Source organism: Lates calcarifer, linkage group LG21 (genome assembly GCF_001640805.2).
Source record: "Lates calcarifer isolate ASB-BC8 linkage group LG21, TLL_Latcal_v3, whole genome shotgun sequence".
NCBI classification, from domain to species: Eukaryota; Metazoa; Chordata; class Actinopteri; family Centropomidae; genus Lates; species Lates calcarifer.
The window spans coordinates 21554822-21578490 of NC_066853.1; the positions used below are offsets into that span (position 1 = coordinate 21554822).

A 23669-nucleotide genomic window follows, 5' to 3' on the forward strand; every position below is an offset into this window, starting at 1 on the left:
CTGTTTATCGATGTTGCTCTAATGACTTGGTGATGGTGTTGTTGACATACTGTAGGATCCATTTCTCATTTACACTTAAAGATGAAGTTAGGTGTTCAGTAACTGTGAAACCTTGTGTGTGTGTGTGTGTGTGTATATATATATATATATATATATATATATATATATATATATATATATATATATATATAAAACATATTCCTGCATTAAAACGAGTGTTGAGATAAAACACTGCACTGTGCATCCTCTTTGGAGGAGCTCAGAAAAGTCTATATCATAGTATGATTTATTCCAATAGAAAGGATTTAATCTTAATCTTTGAAGTGACACAGGACTTGTGAGAAACCACAAACAGATTTTGTGTAAATATGCATCAGAAACACATTCCAGTGTATCTTTTTAAGCCCACGTTATCTATGTATATGTGTATTTTTTTTATGTTCATATGGTCATAATTTTGTTCATGTACTTTTCATTCATCTTCTCTTTAGTCCATAAAAAAATCTATCACATTTTTGTGGATGTTATATCAGTAAAATGTAGCAACATTGCCGGTCATGTACCTTGATCGGGCTTTTAGTTTGAAGGGGAGAACCGGAAGTTGGCAGTCGTGGCTCTGTGATGACAGAAGCGGCAGAGAGCCGAGGAGGCGGCAGGTGAATTATTTACTGCTTCTAGTTTTTTACCGTCCCACCTGTTCAACATTAAATACACCGACAGATACTGAGAGCAGAAATGTTCCGTTGTCTCTGACAGGTTTTGCTGTCCATATAAAAATAATAACATCAGGTCAGACTGGACAGAAAGACGAAACCACGCCGCCGGAGCCTGGACTTAGCAGGTAAGCTATAAATAACTTTTTGTTGATGTGGATCTGAAATGAAGCCAGCGTGTGTGTTTGTGTGTTTACATCCTGTTGTGGCACATAATTATCATCCACAGGGAAACGTGGCTGCGTTGTACAGCAGACAGTGATGATTTCACTCAGCCACAGCCAAATAAAATTAATTACATTTTGAATAAATGTTGAGAAATGTCTCGTAATGTGACGCAGTCGTTGGTAAGTCAGCTGAGAGGCTTGTGGCAGCGTTACATTTGCATTAAACTACATTATTCCTGACGGGTCGGTAAACTGACGCTGAGGCCTGTTGCGCCACCCACAGTAAACAAAGCACATAGACTCTGTGTGTGTGTGTGTGTGTGTGTGTGTGTGTGTGTGTGTGTGTGTGTGTGTTGGCGGGGGAGTATTGTATCCTCTCGTATGTTATATATACATCTATAAATATATCTGCTAGATTTTATCATTAACCTTAATCTGACCCTGACTGCTTTGTGCAAGTGCAAAAAAAATTATCATAAAAATAATATATAATATGTGATCATTTCTCAAAATATTATTGAACAGTTGTAAAAGGTTGTACAAAAATATTGTTTCATTATTTATACACACAAATAATACAACATCAACAATGTAAGATATTCTGATATATTGAGTGCTTTCATTCAAAGTCATTTTGTGCCCTTTTTCATTGACAGTATGTCTATAAATCACTGAAAATATTCCTAATTCACATTTGTAAACACATCCTTCAAAAAATAAGATGTATGAGAATCCCACACCAGCACTTTCAACTCTAAAACAAATATATTTTTATAAATAAAACAGGCCCATAGATGCTCAGAGCCATGTGTTATATTCATTTAGAAAATATGTGTATGACATTTTCAGTCCAGTCACAGTGAGACACAGTGTATTAGTTCCACCGTGAGACAAAAATGTGCTCAGTTCAATCAACAGTTTTTTTTCCTAAGCCTAAAACACTGACTCTTAAACTGACAGAACATACTAGTAAACCTGATACAGCTGATGACCTGACAGGCAAACAGAACTATCTGAACCTGATCTGAATAAAACAGTTTGGATAATAATCTCTCTGCATGTCATGCATGCACTGTAATGTCTGTTTAGTTCCATATCCCTACTTCTCCTCCCGTGACTCTTCTCAATTCAGATGAGAAAAGAGGAAACTGAAAACCATCATGTTTGTGTTTAGTGTAGTTGCTGACAGTTGTGAAGTCTTTTTGTATTTTCTTCACTGAGTTCTTGTTATTGTCGACAGCCCACTGTTACTGAATGCCAGCGCTTATGCAGAAACCATGTTTTGAACAACCAAAGGACATCTTTATCTCATCACCACATCTCTATGCCTTTTATAATCAAGTCTTGATTTATTCAATGAAATCAACAAGAAATCACAGCTTCTATATCTGTGTCTATGTCTATGTCAGTGTCTGTCATCCAGATCCAAACATCCTCTCTTCTCCTGTTTCTCTGATTATCTTGTCTTCTCTTTACGAAGTCTTCAGTGTTGTGTATTTACCTTTATCAAATGAAACAGGACCAGAGAGATGATACTACAACAGTAGTATACTGACTTTACAGTACTGCAATTAAGAATTACCTGCAATTATAGTTTAAAGTCTGCCTGCATTTAAAGAACATTAAAGCTGTTGTCTACTACATATTGGTACTAATACAATGACTTATACTCTACTTCTGCCAGTGTTGCTACTACTAGTAGTTCTCTCATTACTACTATAGTATAGAAGTACCAAGAGTTCCTTTACACCCTCTCCTACTGCTGCTACTCCAATGGGTGCTATTAATATTATTAGTATTATTCAAAATACTACTTCTCCTGCTATGTCACTCCTACTATGACTACTGTTATTATTACCACTACTGCTGCCATCATGACTAATCCTACTTCTTCTGATACTACAATGTTCGCTTTGCTCCTTTTACGACTACCACCATGAGCACTACTATAATGACTTATTTAGCTATTTATGTGTTCCTCTTTGTGCTGGTCCCAGGTCAGTTGTCGTGAAAGGAGGAACCTCAGAGTTGGAGCCATGCTGTCGGCGGAGGAGATTCTGTGCAGCACGCAGCAGGTGATCGCAGGGCTTGAGGCGCTGAGAGGAGAGAACCGCAGTCTGCTGGAGAGCCTGCAGGAGGCGGTGGAGAGCCGGCCAGCGCCAGAGAGCGGCAGCGTGGAGCAGGAGAAGAGCAGCATCATCCGTCAATCGCTGGAGAGGATAGAGCTGGGGCTGAGCGAGGCACAGGTACAAATGGAAGGACAGAATAAGAGGGTTCTTGGTCTGCTACAGTGTTTATGTGTTAATTGAAAAATACAATGTTTTTTTCCCCCCAGTAATTAAATATCTTTGTACTTCATAGTTCCCCATATCGTGTCCAGAAAAGTTCCATGTGTCTGTCTAATGCTTGATGTTTGGTTTATAAATTTTAACTAAATATCAACTGAAATTATAAATTTGATGTTCAAGTCCACTTTTTTTGCCTCTCATCCCTTCAGGTGATGATGGCGTTGTCGGCTCACCTGGGTTCACTGGAGGCGGAGAAACAGAAGCTGCGAGCGCAGGTGAGTTTCTGCACCAAATTTAACTAAAACTGAAGAGATAAAGAGCAGATGGGAGGTTCTCTGTTGCCGTGTATTCTTGTGCTTTCTGGATGTGTTGAAGTTTCAGTGGAATTTAACACACATTCAGCTTTCCAGTGTGTTTTAATGTTTTCATCTAACTTTGTGTTTTTCTCATGGTCAAAGTTGTCTGAACAACTTTCCTCCTTTCTTACAATTCCTCCTCCTCCCCCATTTTCTTTCCTCTCCTCATTCCTCTTTTCTTCCTCTCTCTGTCTTTACTTAATTTTTCCTTCCTTCACCTTCTTTCCTTTTCTTCTCCTTCATTGTCTTTCTTTATCCCTTGTCCTCCTCCTCCTCCTCAGGTGCGTCGCCTCTGTCAGGAGAACCAGTGGCTGAGGGATGAGCTGGCCGGTGCTCAGCAGCGACTGCAGGACAGGGAACAGGAGGTGGTCACCCTGGAGGAGCAGAACAGACACCTGCAGTTCATGTCCTCCATACGCAAATACGACCAGGAGGAGCCACAGCTGGTGACGACAAACAACATACAATCACAAATATGTCTTTGTATAGGTTCATGAGAGTTTGCTATCACTGCTTCTCCAGCCGACTAGGTGTTCAAATAACAAAGGATCACATTTGGATAAACAACTTGACAACTCTTGACTCGCAAGCAAGCAAGCAAGAGTCTGCTCTTTATTTAAACAACTCATGTTGGCACAGGGCTTTTGTCAGGGTTGTGTTTTGTGTATGTAAATCAGAGAAGGCAGCCTGAAATATAAACTTGAGCTGACTAAAACCTGAGAAAAATGAGTGTAGACCTTTCGTTTTAAAGTTGTGGTCAAGACAAACAGTCGGAGCACTGAGGCTGAAACGTACAGTAAATGTGTTGTAAAACCAAAGCTGAGCTCAGAGAGCTGTGTACATCCTCATGTGGAAATACTGTGGACAAAATGAGATTATGTATCTTCAGTTGCTGAGTGTGCTTGCTTCTCCCTTCAGGATGATAAAGACACATCATCCAACAAGGAGTCTCTGGATGATCTCTTTCCTACTGAGGATGAGGAACAGTCAGGTAAGGCTCTGCTGGGGTGTGTGAACGTGCATTTGTTACAGACTTTTATGTCCCTGTAACAGTAATAGGTGCATTTAGAATCATTCACAGCTCAGATTTGATATGCTCATCTTGTGTTAAGTCTATGTCATTCAGTGTAAAAGAAGCCTCAGCATTGGAGATCTTAAAATCTCAGAAAATAAAACTCAGACTAAGTGCATGGGTAGATACTGGTGTGAAATGTAATGTTGGTGAACTGATCCTTTAATGTCGATCCTGTCATGGATCATAATTCTCTAACACAAATTTGCAGCTGATGAACAATTGATTGATTGAATGATTTTTTGTGCCCACACATTCTTTGTAGATAAACTGTGAGTGTTTCTGCTGCTTGTGATATTTTGAGTAACAACTCTTCACACAAAGCAAAGACATTTCAAACTCTTATGTCACATTTTGAGCATGTGCATCACACGCAGTGATAATGAGTTTAATTCATGTGTGGGAAAATAAATTTCAGGCAAGCACATCATTGATGTGTTAAGAGTAAAATAATCCTATTTTGTCATCCAGCAAAATTGTTCTTCAAAAGCTGACAGAGGAATATTATGTTAATTTTGTATGAAGTTATCTGTATAACTGTATAACACCCTCTTATTTTGAAAACACTAGAAGAGGGTGATTATCTGTTTGCATTTTACCATTTATAAATGTGACATTAAAAAAAACCTTCTTTGTATGTTTGTTCAGTGTCACAGCCTCACCACAGCAGTGCAGCAGCTGCAGCCCAGCAGGGAGGCTACGAGATTCCTGCCCGCCTTCGAACGCTCCACAACCTGGTCATCCAGTACGCATCGCAGGGACGATATGAAGTCGCTGTACCGCTCTGCAAACAGGTGTGAGAGACTTCCATCTCCAAATGGTCTCCTGTACAGCATGTTGTAACTGTTTGGATCACATAACAAATTTCTGAAGATCTGAAGCCTGCAGCAGCTCCAGCCTGCACCTGTCTTAAAATCCAGTTGCTCAGTTCTATCTGATGATCATGTCTCTGCAGGCTTTGGAAGACCTGGAGAAGTCTTCAGGCCACACCCACCCAGACGTAGCTACCATGCTGAATATTCTGGCACTGGTGTATAGGTGAGGCCAGTTACCACGGTAACATGCTAAACCTCCCACTAAAAAAAAAAAAAAAAGATGATATCCTTGATTTACATCTGCACCTGGTTATCACCTTCTGAGACAGATGCCTTTGTTACCTTGTATTTTTAAACTGACTCTGAGGTTGTCACAAACTCTGAGAAATGTTTCAAATTTTCAAAGTTTTCAATAAATTAGTTTCTTCATCAATACTTACTTAGTTGTATAACAAACTCTTTTGGAATAAAATGACAATTCCTCTTTTACCAAAAACATGATTTTATATGAAAAGTTTGATCTGAGGTGACAAACATGTTTTTTTTTTTTTTCCCTACAGAGACCAGAACAAATACAAAGAAGCAGCCAACCTGTTGAATGATGCATTAGAGATCAGAGAGAAAACTCTTGGGGTAGACCATCCAGCTGTAAGTTAGCAGCCGGACACAGACACCTTGTAATGAGACCATTTAATAACTTCTGAGACTTACTGACTCTTAAATTAGGTTTTTTTTTTTTGTATTTCTTTTTATTTCACTTTATTTTATTTTATCCTGTTTTATCGCTGTGTGAGTAAACTTCAAACCTGTTTTGTAGATGGATGTATCATAATAGATATTTGATCCTTGCTGGGAGTACCGCCTCTCTACATGACCTACATGACCATTGGCATTGTTCCTTTAATGGTTGCTTAATGTAGTTAAGATCAAACCTTCTGAGTTGGTATGTGATCATTTTGTATGTGTGTGTGTGTGTGTATGTGTGTGCAGGTGGCAGCAACTCTCAACAACCTGGCAGTGCTTTACGGGAAAAGAGGAAAATACAAAGAAGCAGAGCCGCTGTGTAAAAGAGCTCTGGAGATCAGAGAGAAGGTAAGAAAACACACTCATTTATATCACTGCCCTTTCTCACTGCTATATAACGCTAAACCCAAATCCTAACTTAAACTAATATAAGCTTTCAAACCTGTGTCCTAACCTTCTACTAGTTGTATCATTGTTATTGTTGACTCCTTCATCTTTTGTATCATCTCTCAATGTTAAAAGATACTAAATAACTAAAGCTATGACAATGATTTGAGCCAAGTACAAAAATTCACACTACCTGATATTTGCATCAATCTGTATCTGAATTTGAAATCACTTTCACAATACATCATTTTTCTTAAGTGACGTCCCACTGTAAGTCTACCTTAGAGTACTAACACGCACTTCCTGTGGAAAGATGCCTATGAAACATTATATAGTTTGCTTCCTCATGGGGAACCATGGTGGTCGTGAGCTTTAATTAACAGTTAAAATGGATCGTGTTCCATGGTAGAAAACATTCACGGCTTCCAAACAAACTTCTCAAGCCTCTCCTGCAGGATAATTCACTTCTTTACTGTTAATATATGCTCAGGATGTCCCTTCATTGGTGCTGGAATGTAGCTAAGTACATTAACATACATCAACTGAACTGCTTTTCAGAGGAAAGCGCTGCACTTTTTATTCTACATTTACTTGACAGCTGCTGTTACTTTGCAGATTTAGATACCATATTTCAAACATACTCACAGTAAGACTCACAGTAAGTATATTTTCCTGCTAATAGCTATGTGCTTTTGTGTAAGTAAGATTTTGAACACAGGACTTAAACCTGTCATGGACTGTTTTTACAGCATGGTGTTGAACTGATGCATTTTGATGAAAAATTTAATGTATTTTTCATCCTGACAGTGTATTGTTGTCCCCCCCCCTCAGGTTCTGGGTACAGACCACCCAGATGTGGCCAAACAGCTGAACAACCTGGCTCTGCTGTGTCAGAACCAGGGGAAGTACCAGGAGGTGGAGCAGTACTACGAACGCGCTCTGCACATCTACCAGAGCAAACTGGGACCAGACGACGCCAACGTGGCCAAGACCAAGAACAACCTGGTGAGACTTTTTTTTTTTTTAAATATAGCTTTTATATAATTTCAAGTAATTCTTTTATTTATGCCTTCCAAGTACCAATACTGAACACTGCTAATGGAACAATATCAGATTTACAACATTAAACCTTTTACACTCATCATTTGTTTTTCTTTCTTCTTCTCAGGCATCATGCTATCTTAAACAGGGAAAATACAGACAAGCTGAGGCTCTTTACAAAGAGATCCTGACCAGAGCACATGAAAAGGAGTTTGGATCTGTAGAAGGTACATAACAGGAGAGGGTATTATATGTTTTGGACTTGTCATGTTGGTTTACTTCAGGTCTGTCACTACGTGCTTTATTTTACAAAAGTTTGTTTGTTGTTAGTTTTGAAAACGATGCGTCCCACCAGAAGTCTTAATGTTTGGTTTAACAACCTCGAGCTTGTTTTTGTCGTTAAAGTTTTACTGACATTAGCAATGAACAATGCATTACTCACCTGTCTGTTTTACTATATTATCTCTATATCACTATTTTCAAAGTGAAAACACAGGTGAACACACACACACACACTTGTTTGTTTATAATGTTAACAGGAATACCTAACAAAACCTTTGTGTGAATCTTGAGGTGATAATCAAATCCAAGTGCTGGACCTCTGTTCTTCCCAAGTTGTCTTGTTGGTCCTGTTTGAACCAGGTCTGCTCCGTAGACTGTGCGGGTGTAACAAATTTATTCTTGCAGAAGTTTTCCTCACACAAGAAAACTTGTTTTTTCAGACTGTAAGTTCATACTCTGGTCTGTCATTCTGTCTGTCCGTCCTCCAGGTGAAGGTCGTCCCACCTGGTCTGGAGCCGAGGACGGCAGCTCCAACCTGAAGCGAAGCGGCTCCTTCACCAAACTCAGAGAGTCGATACGCCGAAGCAGTGAGAAACTGGTGCGCAAGCTGAGAGGAGTCGGAATGGAGGAAACAACTCCAAGGAATGCTGGGTAATAATATTTTACGTAGGTGTTAAACCACCACTGAGAGTGTAAACCAGATCCTCTCAGTAAAGGAAAGCTTTTAGCTCATGGATGCAAACTGATTAACTGGTTAAAAAATGTTGACTGAAATGAATGACTGACTTCTTTAAACTTGTTTTTTGTGTTAGAAATTTGCTTGTAACAGTTTTAGGATTTTTTTTTTTCATACAGTTAATCATATTCTGTCCTGTTCTCAGGATGAAGAGGGCAAACTCTCTGAATGTGTTAAATGTTGGAACCAGAGAGAGTCAGGATGGCACCCAGGTGAGCAGACTGTTGGTGGTTCAGCCCATTTTCGTCTTGCATGTACTAGTAGTAGTAGTTATGGTGTGGTGGTGTTGAACATTTTGTGGAAAACAAACATACCTACTATAAACATTACAATAAGTGAAACACAAATATAGAAGTAAATTTCACTACTGGTGTTACTAAAGAAGGAAACCAAATGTTGTGTACTATGAATGTAATCTTCAGCCTGTTGGATTCACAACAATTTTACAATAATTTTATAAAAGAAACAAATTTATCTGTCTTTTCTGTTTTGTCTTTTAAGGTCTTGTAACTGAAATTTTATTTGAAATCCACACATGTACGTGTCCACATTGAGTGAACTAACCAAGCGTAACATGTTAACACCCCTCATATGATTTTGTTTTGTTCCACAGCCGAGCCGACTGACAGATATTCGAGGCCTGAGCTCCAGCACGCAGAGCCTGACAAGACGAGGTTCACTCGGTGGGACCAGCTAACACACACACACACACACACACACACACACACACACACACACACACACACACACACACACACACACACACACACACACACACACACACCTTCTACATGCAGCACCTCTTAAAGATTACTGAACAGGTGTTACTCTAACTCTTGCAAGAAAGAAACCCACAGCCCTGTATCAATCGATCATGTTAGATGTTCTACACCAAAGTGAATTTGCCACTTTAAATGCCCTAAAGAAAAACTAAGATAGTTGTCACAACTAAATGAATGGGGACTGTCTAACCCTAACCCTAACCCTAACCCTAACATGCACATTTTGTAAGTAATAACAAATGATATTTTCTTTTGTCCTTGCGCTGAAGGAAATGTCACAGTTCACATAATATTGACATGTCTGTCTCCAGTAAATGTCTCCAAAAACTAATTAGAAAAGTGGGAGTCACATAAAGACCATACCTTGACATATTTACAATGCACTATAAACTTTCCTTCCTGTTCACTTGAAACTTAACATCATTCCTTCTTGGGTTTAGTTTAGAAACAATATCAGTTTTTCCTGAACCAGGCCATGTCATTTGCAGGTTAACTAAAGTTAACAGTAATTTGTAATAAAAATATTATTTGAGGTGTTTTCTCTCATGCTATCGTACCCTTTATAGGTACATTTTTATTAACACTGAAAAAAAAACTATTTATCCTTTAAATTAAAATTTAAGTTTAACAGGCATATTGACACTACATATTATCTTTTTTTAAAATGTTATAAATTCTCTTTTGAGGAGCACAGGGAGGTAAAGTTGTTTGCACAAAGATCAAAAACATGATGTTTGTTAAAATGCAAATGTTACATTAAGGTCACGAGGAAGATGTTAAACTATCAAGTTTATACTGTTAAAGAAATGTATTTAAATGTCATAAATGTTTTTGCCTTTAAATGTGCAGGTCATTCAATTTTCAATTTAGTATTTTCAGATGACAATCATAAAAAACAAACTTGTTTACTTCAGCTGTTTTGCACCACAGTCCAGTTCTGTCATTCCAGATTTTGAAAATAAGGACCAACTTTTTTGTAACTTGACAAAAGTTAAGAAATTCAAAGTGTGATGTGCATCATTTGAAAACAACCAACACCAGCTCTACAAAAAGAACACATATATGACTTTAAGATGGTATTTTTAAAAGATGGATATTTTTACACACTATCAGTTAATATATTCTCAATCAAACAGTAATTAGCGATCAATACTTGATTATTACTGTTCCTAAAAGTATACACTTCAAGATACAGCAAAATAAGAATTTCACTAATTATGCATCTGTTGCATGTTTTAGTTTTAACCCTCTGTTCAGACAGTAGTTTTAAGCTAGGTTGATACCCAAAGTTATTGTTGTGTGCCTGAGTCAATGTCGTTTTGATGACTTGGCCTTGGATTGAAGTGAAGTGACTCACTTGAACTAAGATGCAACAGAGCTGCACCATTTACTCGAAGCCACTCTCTGTGTAGGATTTAAAAATCCTTGCGTTTGTGCCCCTGAGTTATATCGGAGACACATGTCAGATGGCAAAGCATACCACAGATCTCACAAACTGAATATGAAGTTAAGTAGTAGATATGACTGTAAACAAAGAATTTATTCCGTGTGGCAAAGATTTAGTCAAAATACGCATCAGTATGTTCAAAACGTCTCAGCAAACAAGCTTAGACGAGCCAAAGAGATGCGATCTGTCCAGAGTCAGAGGCAGACATGGGTACAATGTTAGTGGCTAACCTGTGAACAAAGTCAAAACATCTAGCAGCTGAAGGCCAAACTAGAGTTACAAGGAGAGTGAATACTGGACTATATGGACAGAAACTCAACTGCAGCACGATACACAGGGCAACATGTGCATGAGATGCAGATGTTTCTAGATGTTTACAAATATGAAAACCTATTTGATAGGTTTTTTAGAGCTTATCTTCCCCACGAAAGCAGCTTAACAGAGACTAAGTGAAGACCAGCTGAGGCATACTGTAGGTAACATACCTAAACGTGCAGTAACTAACCATTTGGGGGCAAACAAGTTGTGAACTCTACATTGACATAACATTACCTTTTAATTTGATATTGCAAACTTGCAAAACTCATTTATTTAGAGTCATGTTTCTGGCCACCTTGCAAATATAAGTCTAATATTCGCCTTGTGTCTACCTTTGCGTCTACTTAGTCCTGAGGGAAATATTTAGGTTCTTTAGCTGCTAAATGCTCCACTGTGTTCACTAGCTAGTCTCTAACTGTGTCTGTCTTGTGTTTGTGTCTTGTGGTAGTCCTACAGTGGGTTTTTAGAGCTTTTTTTTTTTTGCTAAAAACATCTGCCCGCCGAGGCCCAAAAATAACTCTTAGAGTGAAACAAAACAGCAAAGTCTGGGGCTAAAAACTGAGCTAAAACTTATTATAAAACTGGGGGGGGAGGGGAGGGGAGCTGCAGATTTGAGTCATTGTTCTCTGTAGCTTTGACTATAGCTACTGTAAGTAGGTCTTCTTACATTTTACATCTATGCTTATTCACTGAAATGCCTGAAAATCCACAATGAATCTCAAGTCACTATTATGAATAGTAAAATGTTTTTTAATATGATGTAGATTTTTTTTTGCTGTTTTTAATTTGTTATAGAAAGAATTACGTGAAGTAGTTATTTAAGACTCAAAGTCAAGATTTCGTAACACGACATCAACATTGCGAGAACAAAAAACTGAGGAGGATTAAATAATTTCACACACTCACTTAACACTCAGGAATGTTAAATTAAATAAGATACGGATGCAAATAAATGAGTGCTGCTAGGAAATCTTGAAAATGACATTACTCCTTACCCTCATGTATTTTATTTCACACTATTCTTCTTAGTGCTCACTTACATTTCTTTCTGCTCATTCAGACATATTGTATAACCTGTTTTTTCATGATGGAGAACTACTGATTGTACATTTTCTGTGGTAGGTTACTGTAGTAATGACTGTTACAAGCTTTGTAGCACTTGTTTGAATGTTACATACAAAATGGGACTATATCTCCTCTGATTTTATGTTTTATGTTTATTATGGTAAATATTAATGTTTGTATTTTATATTGCAAACTTGAGTTGAAATAAATCACAATAAGACGTTAACACCTTCGTATTTTTGCTGCATGTTGTTTAGATGGAAATATTACTTTATCTGTTTTATGTCTCAGGAGTTAATAAACACAATTGTTTTCGAAGGGCTGCTACTTAAATTTTCCATTTGACTAGCTAATGTCAGCATGATGACAGCATGATGCTTTAGTATTTGGTAGTAAGTATTAGGTTCAGGTATTTGCCCTCGACTTGATCTTGTCAGGATGGAAAAGTGTCTTAACATGTAAATTCATATCCTCAAAATTAAAACACTTTCCCCAGAAGAAAAACACAACTCAGTTGGTTAATACAAACATGTATATTCCAGCCTTCTGGTTGAAAAACAGATGCATAAAAATTCACTTTCACTATAAAATGTGACTATGTACAGTTACAGTAGCAAAGTAAACTAACAGCAGTCTTGTCTGTATGACAGACACAATATGGACTGATATTACACTGTTGTTACACTGTTAACAACAGTTCTGTTGTTAATGAGTTGACCCACTGATGACTGGTTGTAGCTCACTTTCAACACATCTGCTTGTTTTGTTTGAAACAAAACATGTTACTTATCAAAACAGCATGATGCGTATAGCATTTTTGGTTTGAAATGTGCAGGGGTTTTTTGATAAACTGCAGCAGCAGTAGTGATAATAGCCCATCCGTATTAGGAGTCAATTCCAAGTAACAGCTCTGCATCATAATGGAAAGGATTCACTGTAATACTGAATACATGCACTGAATACAGAAAATGTTTGGCCCTGATCCATAAAACTGTAAAGTCCCTCCCTACATGTAATGCTGTGTTTTTTACCCAGTGAGATAAACTCAGGGCAACTTAAGTCAAACTGAAATCGGAAAAAGTCTTATTTGACGTTTTTGAATCTGAACATGTTCTCCCCTATATAACGTGCACGAACATAGCACTACATAGAGCAACATAGTGATGACGTTATGCACTGTATGTCACCTTCAAGTCTGATGAGCGATCTGAGTGATTTTCTGCAGCATCTCCTCCGACTGCAGCTGCTCCAGAGTCAACAGAGACAGACCCAACTGGTCTTCCTGAAGACAGAGAGAGAAGGTGAGAGACAGAGGAGGAGAGATTATTAGACAAAGGTGAAAATCAGGGAAACAAGAATCTAAGTGAGACTGCGTGGTTAGTTATTTTCAGTCTTGTTAAATGCCACTTGAGTATGCTGACAGTACTGAGGACCTTGGACCTCGCTATACAGCGCTAGGTAACTTCAATAGAAGAAAGTGGGAAGCTACTACATGCTAAAAACAGGCCTTTAATTTGCTTGACTGGTGCTCAAAAACAAGCTAGAACTGAAGTGGCTATAGACTACAGCCTGTTTAGTTTGATCTCAATAGGAAAGTTGAAGTAAATATAAAATTAAAAGTTAATCACTCCTCAGTTTAATCTCTCACCCAGTGTTAGAAATAAAAAAAATATTAGAAAGTTTCTAACAAAAATTCATAAGCTTAAAATCCTTCCTTTAAAGTAATTAATTTACTCCATTCATGAGAATATCAAGTAAAGTACATGCTCTAATCAGTTAAGACAAAAGAGACACGAGCAAATTACAAGCGAGGTATTCCATAATCATGAGTCAACACAACATGAGAAATTCATGAAGCTGTACATGCATGTCCTCTCTGACTTACTGTACCTTGTATAATCACAAAATATTTATTCTGTGATAACAAGAAGGTTCACAAAACTAAAAGTATATAGGAATATTTTTTTTGTGACTGAAATTATCATTTTGAGATTTTCAAGAAAAAATACTCATTATGCCACGAAATTATTTAATTGCTGTGATTGGAAAGCTAAATTTAAACATCTATACCCATGTCTCCACCGGCCTTTCCATACAACAAAAGTGGAGACTTGCTCTGTGCCCTTTGTGGCAGGTGTGGATCGTACCTGTCTGAAAGGCTGAGCCATCTGTCGCAGGAAGTGCTTGGCGAGCTGGACTGCTTCGTCCACGGTGAGGTTCAGACTGCCGTCATTAATGTGCTCCTGAATCCAGCGAGGAAGCTTTCCACGTTTGTCTGCTCGGGCATAACGCTGTGGAGGGGAAAGGGAAAGGGAGTTTGGCTCTGGCTTCAGTGATAACATGCTGATTCATCCTCACGCAGGGCAATGAACAACCTACTAATCCAGTGAAGCCTTAATACTAAAATCAGACGATTGTGGTTGTGAGAAACAGTGTTTATAGGCATACTGCAGTATGGGAAGATCAGAGGACAAAAATTTAGGCTTGGAAGAAAGATCACACACCTTGTCAGCAAAAATCATGAGACCATAGTCAGTCTTCCCTCTGATGGCTCTGCCCACACACTGAGCTGCGTGACGCATTGCATCAAACGTTAGGAAGTCATTCTCTCTGATCTGAAACTGATCCCGGAGGTACTCCAGACGAGCCTGTGACATCAATTCAGTCAGTGAGGAAAAACATATTCCTAAGCCATGAACAGAGTGATGATGGTAAAACCACCCAGTCAGACTGAAGGAGGAAAAGGATGATGTATGAATGTACAGACAAGATTCATACTAAAACATCTCTGCTCTAAAAAGTTTATTTGGGGTCAAGTAAAAGAAACAAAATCTTGAACTGCAGATTATTCCTAATGTCAACCATCACAGGTAAAATGTGTTATGTAGGTAAAATGAATCAACATCGCAATAAGTTATATTTTTTCTAACTTGACAATCATCAGTGATTAATGTTTCCAAGCTTTAAAGGACCCCAGATTTCTAAGGAACTGAAAATACCAAAACATAAACTCAGTTACTAATTTATTATTGTAACTAAAACTTATTCAACAGCCCTGCACTAAATCCTGCCCTCAGTGAAGTTACAATGTTCAGTTTTAGAGAACTGCTGATTCAACTTTATGATCATTTTGGAGGATGTGGTCTGTATATATAGACAAATATTTTTCCAACACATTTATGTGAATGAGGGGATTTTGTGTCAGTGATGACACAAAATGATGTAGAGAGGCATCTCTAAAATATGATGCATTGCACTGTGTGATCTTTAGCAGAAAGTAGTTTACAAGCCACACTATTTTTTTTTTTTCCAAAAGTGCCATTGTGGGAATTTTTGAGGGCACTACTGAGTACGTACATTTCTCAAACAATTCAGACCCTCAGGAGAAAACAGCAGTGGGTAGACATAATTCATTTTCTGGAAAATAGTGATTTCAGACACAGGTGTAGACAGAGTGACAGTTCTGACCTTTAGGATGCGGCTCTGTGTGTAAACATAAGGCACTCCAAACATGATGACTGCCCGGCCAAAATGGTGCACTGAAGAAAAAACACAAGATTCATAGTTAATGCGTCGAAAAATTGAACTCAACATACACTTGACTTCAGAAATGTTTGCTGTGTCATTCATTTCTTCTAATTCTCTCCACATTTCCCTACAGGAAGTTTTCTTGTTCAGTCGTCTCAGTAACCTGCAACATCCCGATCATTTACCGAAATCTATTCCTTCAGACACTTTTCCTCTGGCCACAGACAGGAGGATGGCCCCTCTGCCGTTCTCACACGCCTGAGGAACAGAGACAGACAGAGAAAGGTCAGAGGTCAAAAGTCTGGGGCTCATTTTCAAAACAAGATGATAAAATGTTACAGTCAGTCTGCAATTCAATCTATACTGCACGGGCAAATGCCAAATAGAGCAATGACTGACATTTTGTCATCTGTTTCTACCAATTTTATCTTGGCACCTTAGCAGCTATAATGTTTTTCTCCAAGTGCAGGTATTTCTGACTCATTTAATAATAATTAATATAAAGTAAGATGCCAGGTGTCTGTCTGACCTCTTGGTATTTCTCCAGGGCCATGCTCGTCTCTGCAGCATCCTGAGTCTCAATGAAGATCAGTTTGTTTCTCTGGATATTCTCCAGGATTCCCTGCAAATAAACATGGAAAAAAACTAAATAATACAACAACCTGTACCAAAGTGATTGGTCTCAGGTGTTTGTGCTGTTCACACACTGACCTGCTCATACCAAGACGCCACTATGTTCTCCATGTAGACGTAGCTGGTGAAAAACGCGACAATGCCGTCAGGGACGATGGCAGACATCTCTAGAAGCAGGTTGCCATAGTTCCGAATCACAGCTGGAAAAAAAAAAAAGAAAAAGAAAAATAATGCTGCTGTAATTGAATAAAGAATAACGTGGTGTTTTTACAATTGTTTGAAGATATTATGTTCTAGAAAAAAAAAAATAAAACAGCTGTAAATAAATTACTAATAAAAAATGATGGAGATGTTTCTACTAACCAAAGTCTTCTCTGGTCTCAAACTTTGAGCTCAGGGCCACCTGGTCGTTTCCCCTGCCAACAATCTATGTAAGACAACACAAAGGAAGTAAAACAAGGTGATCAGAAAAGCTCCAACAGCTCAGTAATACAGTTTTAAATGTGGAAATTATATGATTGAATTATAAGATTTTGCATGGGGTCAATGATGAGGTGTTTTTGCAACACAATTTGTCCATTTCTCTCAGCCGCCACAGTGAATGTGTTGTTGAAAGTGTGTATCTGAGTGTAGTTACACACCAGAGGACAGAGGCAGGTCCGTGCCAGCGTCATGGTGAAGGATGCCATGGTAACAGGACGGAAGTCCAGGATTCGGGGATAGATATCCAGTGGAGAGAGAGTCTGAGAAGGACAAACAGAAAGACGGGACAGTCAAAATAATTATTCATTTATTAGTGGAACACAGATGCAGAAACAGACACTCAAATAACGTAATCACAATACTGATTTGTGGAATTTCCAGAATGAGAGATGGAATGGATTTAATATTCGGGCCACCAGTGTGAATAAAAATAGCTGAAGTTACTGAAGACTGACAAACTGGCAGCAGGCAAATGCAGTCAAAAATATCATGACTGAAGGTGTGGTTATATTCTAGGAGCCAATGGAGAGTCTCCAGTAAGAGGTATTCAGTTTTATCACTTCAGAAGAGGAGGACTGAAGGAAGAAGAAATGGAGCAGGTAATTTAACTTCTCAAATGAAACATTATTCAAACAGAAAGAAAGAAAAAAAACTGTTCTTCACTTGAATTGCTTTCCATTCTGCATACGCAGCCTGTGATATGAAGGTTGAAATCAGACAATCAGATGCACTTTTTTTCAAAGCCATAAGGCAAAAATCAGTATTACACTGAAATATCCTCTGTAATCTGAGCAAATATGAAAGAGACAGAGTGGTATCTTACCCCCGACGTGATGATGACTGACTGAAATCTTTGAAAAACAGGTTTAATGGCTATAGATGGGTCCATGCAGCTGTGAGAGGAAGAGATGAACAAACATTTGAATCAAGAATCACTTGTTTTCACTGGTTACATTACACAGGCTCAGTTCTGCATCACTTCACATGTTTGATCAATCCCTTAAATCAGTGGTAACCTGTAACCAACAAACTAGTGCCTCAGTCCAAGTTGAAGTTGGCAGGAATTTTCCAAAATGTGGAAACAGATTTTTGAGGGCTGGAATCTTTGCCCCTGTAAAAATGTTTTTGGAGTCACTGGTACTGATTAACTGCCATAAATCTCAAAACTCCTGTCTTATATTGTTAGGTAAACATTTTTCATGTCTAAATGCTAGAAATGCTGTTGATATTTCAGAGTGTTTTGTATTGTTAAGAATTCACCAAATCAGTCAGATTACCTCTGCGAACACTAAGCAACATCTACAAACATCTGAACTTTAACTGTACTTATCTGTATGTGAACTTTAACAAAATCAGTGAATTTCAGTGTCAAAAACAGAGATAACACAAAATAGATATTCATCAATAATATTTCCCAATTTTGTCAACTCTAGCCCACCTGAAGTGCAGCACAGGGTTGGCAATGGTTGGAGTTCTATCTTCAAAAGGCTCAATGATTATGGTAAAACCTGTGGACACACACAGAAAGAAAACACTTAATGGAGTTTTACTTAAACTGCCTTTGACATAACAAAACATAATGGCTTAAGCTAATGGACTAAACTAAATCTGACTTCTACACATCACATCAAATCTTACTGCGAACACAGTATCTGCCAGAGTAATATATGTGTTAACAGTGTCTGATGGGAGAACTTAAAGATGTACAGAAATGTTTTAGCACCTTGACTGTAGGTGCTGACCAGGGTAGCAAAGTTAGAGATGAGAGTAACGGCTGAGAAGTCTGCGATGTCAGCAATCTCCAGCGTTCGCAGTAATGACTGCAACCGCTCTGCACAAAACCTGGAGGGACACAGAGGAGGACAGATAAAAGACATTTAAAAGGTGAAAGCTTGTTTAAGAGAAATGTGTGAGGTGAGACGATGAATAAGGAAGTGACCGAGTGAGCTGGAAGCTCTAAGAGGATTGAGAAAGGAATGAGAATACGTAATTGTGCCACTGTAGAGGAGACTGAGAAAGTGAATCACGTGATCACATGAGGCCACACTGCTGACTAAAGCTGATGTTTGTGTGGAGAATCCAGTCAGAGAGGTAGGTTAATAATAAAGGTGGAGACTTATGTGATTTCATTTTTAATGTGCTGCTGAAGCAGACACTGACCTTAGAGGCTTGCGGTCGATGCAGACTTTGTCAAAGATGTCTTTGAGGAACTGTGGGGCGCTCTCCTGTACGACATGTTGGACCCTCAGACGGGACTTCAGATACTCCAGGAAACGCCTCAAGAATCCAACAAAGTGCTCTGCTGTGCGAATAGTTCCAGGAACTGCCTCTGAGAGAGAGCAGAGAGAAAGTCAGCTTTTTGGTTTTGTCTTGTTGTACAAACTGTCATTCTGAAATCAGTGCAATGAAAGGAAGGAATGAAAGAAAATAATTATTTAGTGTTAATTTCATATCGGGCTGGTGAATGTACCTTGAAGAATTTCATCTGGTAACACTGGATTTGCAAGGTAGATGTCTGTTTCCCTGGCAACATTGGCTTCCTTCAGCCCCTCTACCAGTCGCCTGTACTCCTCCCTCAGCTTAGCAGCATCTGTCTCCTTTATCCTATCAGAAAACAAAGTGCACTATGTGTTGGCATATTTCAGATGGGAAACAAATTTGCCTACTACCTGGCAGTGCACACAAGTAACACAAAACCCTTAAGGGTGAGTAATGAGACAGACAATGAGACAATGAGTTCAGTGTTTCAGTGGTCTTGCCACTGACCTCCGCCAGCCTCTTACTTGTGTATGGTGTTTTGGAGTGTGTCCACGTTGTTCTGGCAGCGGTCAAGCGTTCGTCTGGTGATGTTCACACTCATGGAGTCGATACATACATTGTCTGAAAACAGAGGGAAAGAAACAGCAGAGGGAAAAAGATGTGGAATCAGGAAAATAACATTTTGGTGACACCAATCTCAATATTACACTCAGTTCAGTGACTCACCTATATTATGAGCCTCATCGAACACCACAACAGATTTCTTGGCCAGCTCTTTGGACACCAGGTCAGCTATCTTGGGGTCCAGCAGGTAATGGTAGCTGTACACCACAATGTTGGCATGCAGGATCTGAGAGGAAAAAAGACAAAACAACAGTGGTGTTAATTAAACAATCGCTGAAAGACATCTTGCATGATACTTTTTATTTTTGAAATGCAGAGTAATTTGTGGAGCTGTTATTCAATAACACCACTCAAAAAGTGCATTTGTTTAAAGCTTAACCAACCATAAAACCATCCAGTAATGGTTTTTCCAAAAATACTAGGAAAGCATTTTTCACACCAGGCTGAGTGTATCATGTTTTTAGAAGTCTGTGGTGCAACGTACTGAGTAGCGTGCCAGATAGTAAGGACACCAGCCTTTCCTCCTGCCAAAGTCTTTCAGGTCATCAAGGTTGTAGACGCCAGGAGGCAGGGGCACCTGTCGACCGACTGCATCAAACTCCTACAGAAACAAACCACAATGAGGAATGAAGCTCAAGGACACAAGAGCAGCAGACGGCACTTCTTAATGTTAAGTCTGTCAGTCAGTTGGAGCCTCGTTATGTGTCAGACGTTTGGGTTTTAGCTGAATAAGAGGTACACACGGCCACCTTCAAACATGCATTGTAACTTCCATACAGCACAAAGCAGTAAGGCAGCGCACCTGAGACGGTGTGATGAGTTCATTCAGAGGACAACCAGAACAGATATGAGTCTGCACAACATGTTATATGAGTACTTCTCATTGTTTACTTTAGCCTGCTTAAAGATCCTATCAACAGGATAACTCTGGGTGCTATAATGGATTCTGTTTTCAGGCGTTGCTCCCATGGTGCTAGAGACTGCGGTTACGATATGTGTACACTGGTAGTGCCTGTCCAATCACATACCTACATGAAAATGAAATTAACTGATGATGAAATTAATCATTAGTAGCAATCCTAATTCAGTAACTATAACTACCGTTCAACAGGTAATACCTTATGACCTTCATAATGCAACCTATATGCAACCAATATCCAATCCACATCACAACTTCTATTTTTTTTTTCTAATTTTGCTTAAAACAAAAGATATTAGGTGTTGCAATTCATAGCTTTTATTGAGTCAAACTTTCCTACAGCCTGTCTCATCTATTTCTACTTTCTATTGAAAAATACCAGCTTGTCTGAATCTGATGAATTCAGGTGACTTCTTACCTCATAGAAACGACAGACAGGCAGGTTGGGGTTGCTGTGGCGTTGTGCACGAATGTACGACGCTGTCAGACTGTGGCACTTCCCATCGACTTCCTTACCGAAGCGCAGAGAGCTCACCTGGATATAAGCAGAGGATCCTGGTTACAGTCGGGGTAGTATTCTTTATGTCGTGTTTATTTATTCTTTCAGACAAACAGGAGACACAAAGAAGAACAGAGAGCTCAGTTCTGTATCTAAAACACATTATAATGACTGCTTTACACGTGTGTGTCAGTGTGTTCATGCTTTGCTCTAGTTGAATGTGAGGTCTTGATTAGACGGCAGGTGTTTGTACCTCAGGGTGGATGCAGAGGTTTTTCCTGGAGGAAAGAGCCAGAGCCAAGAAGTTGTTGCTTTCTCCAGTTTCCTTGGAATAAAACTCCATCAGCTTCCTCAGCTCCTCTATGACCTGATCAGAGGGATGAAGGTGTTGTGATCATTTGCACAGCATCTTCTCATTACTGTGGAATTGACTACTGTATCATTTTCTTTTGTGTTGTACTGTTTGCGTTTCACTTAAATTTCTAAGGAGATGGGACAGCTGGACCAGATAAACTGAAATTAATTCTACTTTTCATCAAATTGAACTGAGTGTGATTTTATTTAACACAGACTTACCTTCTCGATCTCTGGAACAGTTCTGGAGCAGTATATTAACTTGGTCACTTCCAAAGGAAAGGCCTGAGAGAGAGAGAACCTCATATATTAGAGTGTTTGTGTGGCATTAGCTGGTGGGAGGCCACAGTGGACGATAACTACAGCACAACCTGAAAGAACAGGAAGTCTGAGAGAGAGAAGCTGAACTTACCCTCTGGTAGGCAATGATGAGAGACAGCAGAGAGATGGTCTTCCCTGTTCCTGATGGCATCTCCAGGACTCCATGACCCTGGACATAAACAGCAGGCAACGACAACAAAACACACACATACATGAAGTTGACATTGGGCATTAATCTAATAACATATTCATGGTTGGTGAGGACGGGAAGACTATGGTAACTCAAACAGCCACTCTTTACAACTGTGGTGCACAAAAAAGCATCTCAGAGTGCTCAACATGTCAAGACCTAGGGTGGAGGAGCTACAGCAACAGAAGACCACGTCAGTTTTTCATTATCAGGCATGAACAGGAATGTGAGGCTGCAGTGGACACAGGTTCATCAGACCTGGGTAGCTGAAGACTGGAAAAATCATCACGCTGGTCATGTGCATCCTTACTGTCTGCACCATGTCTCCAAGCACAAGTCATCTCAAACTGGTTTCATGAACATGACAGTGAGTTCAATGTACACAATGGCCTTTGATGGCATGCCAGCTCTGCAGAAATGATGTGAAGTGTGGACCAGAATCTCAAAGGACATGGATTGCATCTGGTATAATCCCTGTCACAATGAGCTGAGGCCCTGCCCAGTATTAGTATTGTGTTCCTAAAATAGTGCTCATTAAGTGTAGGTGTGCGTTACCATTTAAGGTATGAGAATTAGGTATTGTGTTTTGTTATGTGTGTAGACTGTGCTCACCTGCTCAGCAACAGGTAATGAAAATGAGCTATCTTACCTACAACACTGTTTAAACCAGGTTTACGTGCATTCTGTGGAATAAACTAAGAGAGACACTAGCACCACCCACCTTGGCATCCAGTGTCCTCTTCAACTCCAGCATGTAGGAGTACTGCTCAGGATAGATGTAGTCATATGGGAAATACACCAACAGACCCTCGATGTTGAGCCTGGAATAAAACAACACTTGTAACAGACTTCACACGTGCTGCAGACTCAGAGCAGAGACAGTCTGTCTCTTTTTCTCACAACATCAGAGGTCTGGAACAACCGTGCTGGAGATTTTAGAGCCAATTTTAGTTCAAATAAAAAAGAAAAACAGTGTGGAACCTTTCTAAATGACGCGTAAGAGTTTTTGAGGTTTTTAAGTCTTTTCAGGACCTGCAGACGCTGTTAATGTGCACTTCTTGAACCCGGCATGTGTTTGAAGCTAAGCTAATGTGAACACTGGCTCTGAAACTCAGTTAACTACACAAACACAGGCAGACAGTTCATTTACAGAGAAAACCCTGAATAGACCGCAGCTGCCAGTGTCAGGTTAATGTTAATTTAAAGGACTCACGTCGGATAGTTAGTTATTGTTAAACTTCATGCTATCATGCTAACACTGACAACAAATTACATCTGCAAGATTTTTTTTTTCCTTTCTGCCTTAGTAGAAACACTCACTTCATTTTGGTAAAACGTGTAGCAGCCGCTCCTCTTCTTTAACAGCCCGTGTCTTTATTTTGAAAGACTCAATAATTTTGGTGTAAAATTATAACTGCAGACAAACCACAGCGGTGCAAGGACTGAAGCTCTGTCTGCTGCTTCCTCTTCTTCTTCCTCTATGGTTTTTGGCAGTCAAATGCTCACAGGCGCTTTACCGCCCTCCACAGGCTGAAGAATAAACTGCTCAACTATTTTTATTAATACAACAACAATAGTAGTAGTAGTAGTATCTAAAATAATAAATTTTCAAGGCACTGACGCTGAAAAATATTATATTTTATTTA

General features: G+C 39.1%; 2 protein-coding genes across 2 annotated transcripts; one reads left to right on the top strand and one right to left on the bottom strand.

Moving 5' to 3' along the window:
• Positions 1 to 610: 610 nt before the first annotated feature.
• klc3 (kinesin light chain 3) lies at positions 611 to 12439 on the top strand. Its single transcript, XM_051065491.1, has 15 exons — positions 611 to 656; positions 757 to 841; positions 2878 to 3126; positions 3378 to 3443; positions 3806 to 3970; positions 4443 to 4515; positions 5245 to 5390; positions 5552 to 5634; positions 5972 to 6059; positions 6402 to 6503; positions 7374 to 7547; positions 7711 to 7810; positions 8354 to 8516; positions 8747 to 8813; positions 9215 to 12439. The coding sequence occupies exons 3-15, from the start codon at positions 2917 to 2919 to the stop codon at positions 9296 to 9298; spliced, it is 1521 nt and encodes a 506-aa protein (XP_050921448.1). The 5' UTR covers positions 611 to 656; positions 757 to 841; positions 2878 to 2916; the 3' UTR covers positions 9299 to 12439.
• Positions 12440 to 12731: 292 nt separating this feature from the next.
• ercc2 (excision repair cross-complementation group 2) lies at positions 12732 to 23516 on the bottom strand. Its single transcript, XM_018665485.2, has 23 exons — positions 23344 to 23516; positions 22745 to 22844; positions 21925 to 22002; positions 21735 to 21797; positions 21412 to 21525; positions 21078 to 21194; positions 20225 to 20341; positions 19843 to 19966; positions 19641 to 19737; positions 19328 to 19461; positions 19018 to 19186; positions 18581 to 18699; positions 18296 to 18365; positions 17681 to 17750; positions 17016 to 17117; positions 16738 to 16801; positions 16453 to 16574; positions 16271 to 16363; positions 15927 to 15999; positions 15682 to 15752; positions 14718 to 14861; positions 14361 to 14504; positions 12732 to 13495 (listed from the first exon to the last, which is right to left on the bottom strand). The coding sequence occupies exons 1-23, from the start codon at positions 23346 to 23348 to the stop codon at positions 13403 to 13405; spliced, it is 2283 nt and encodes a 760-aa protein (XP_018521001.1). The 5' UTR covers positions 23349 to 23516; the 3' UTR covers positions 12732 to 13402.
• Between the last annotated feature and the right edge of the window lie 153 nt (positions 23517 to 23669).

Excerpts from the sequence above, each read along its gene's own strand:
- ercc2 (XM_018665485.2), bottom strand. Across the intron at positions 21,526-21,734 it reads CTGTTCCAGAGATCGAGAAG|GTCATAGAGGAGCTGAGGAA; the intron begins GTAAGTCTGTGT and ends CCCTCTGATCAG. Across the intron at positions 16,364-16,452 it reads TGGCGTCTTGGTATGAGCAG|GGAATCCTGGAGAATATCCA; the intron begins GTCAGTGTGTGA and ends GTTTATTTGCAG.
- klc3 (XM_051065491.1), top strand. The coding sequence starts at position 2,917 with ATGCTGTCGGCGGAGGAGATTCTGTGCAGCACGCAGCAGGTGATCGCA. Across the intron at positions 3,444-3,805 it reads AACAGAAGCTGCGAGCGCAG|GTGCGTCGCCTCTGTCAGGA; the intron begins GTGAGTTTCTGC and ends CCTCCTCCTCAG. Across the intron at positions 8,814-9,214 it reads AGAGTCAGGATGGCACCCAG|CCGAGCCGACTGACAGATAT; the intron begins GTGAGCAGACTG and ends TTTGTTCCACAG.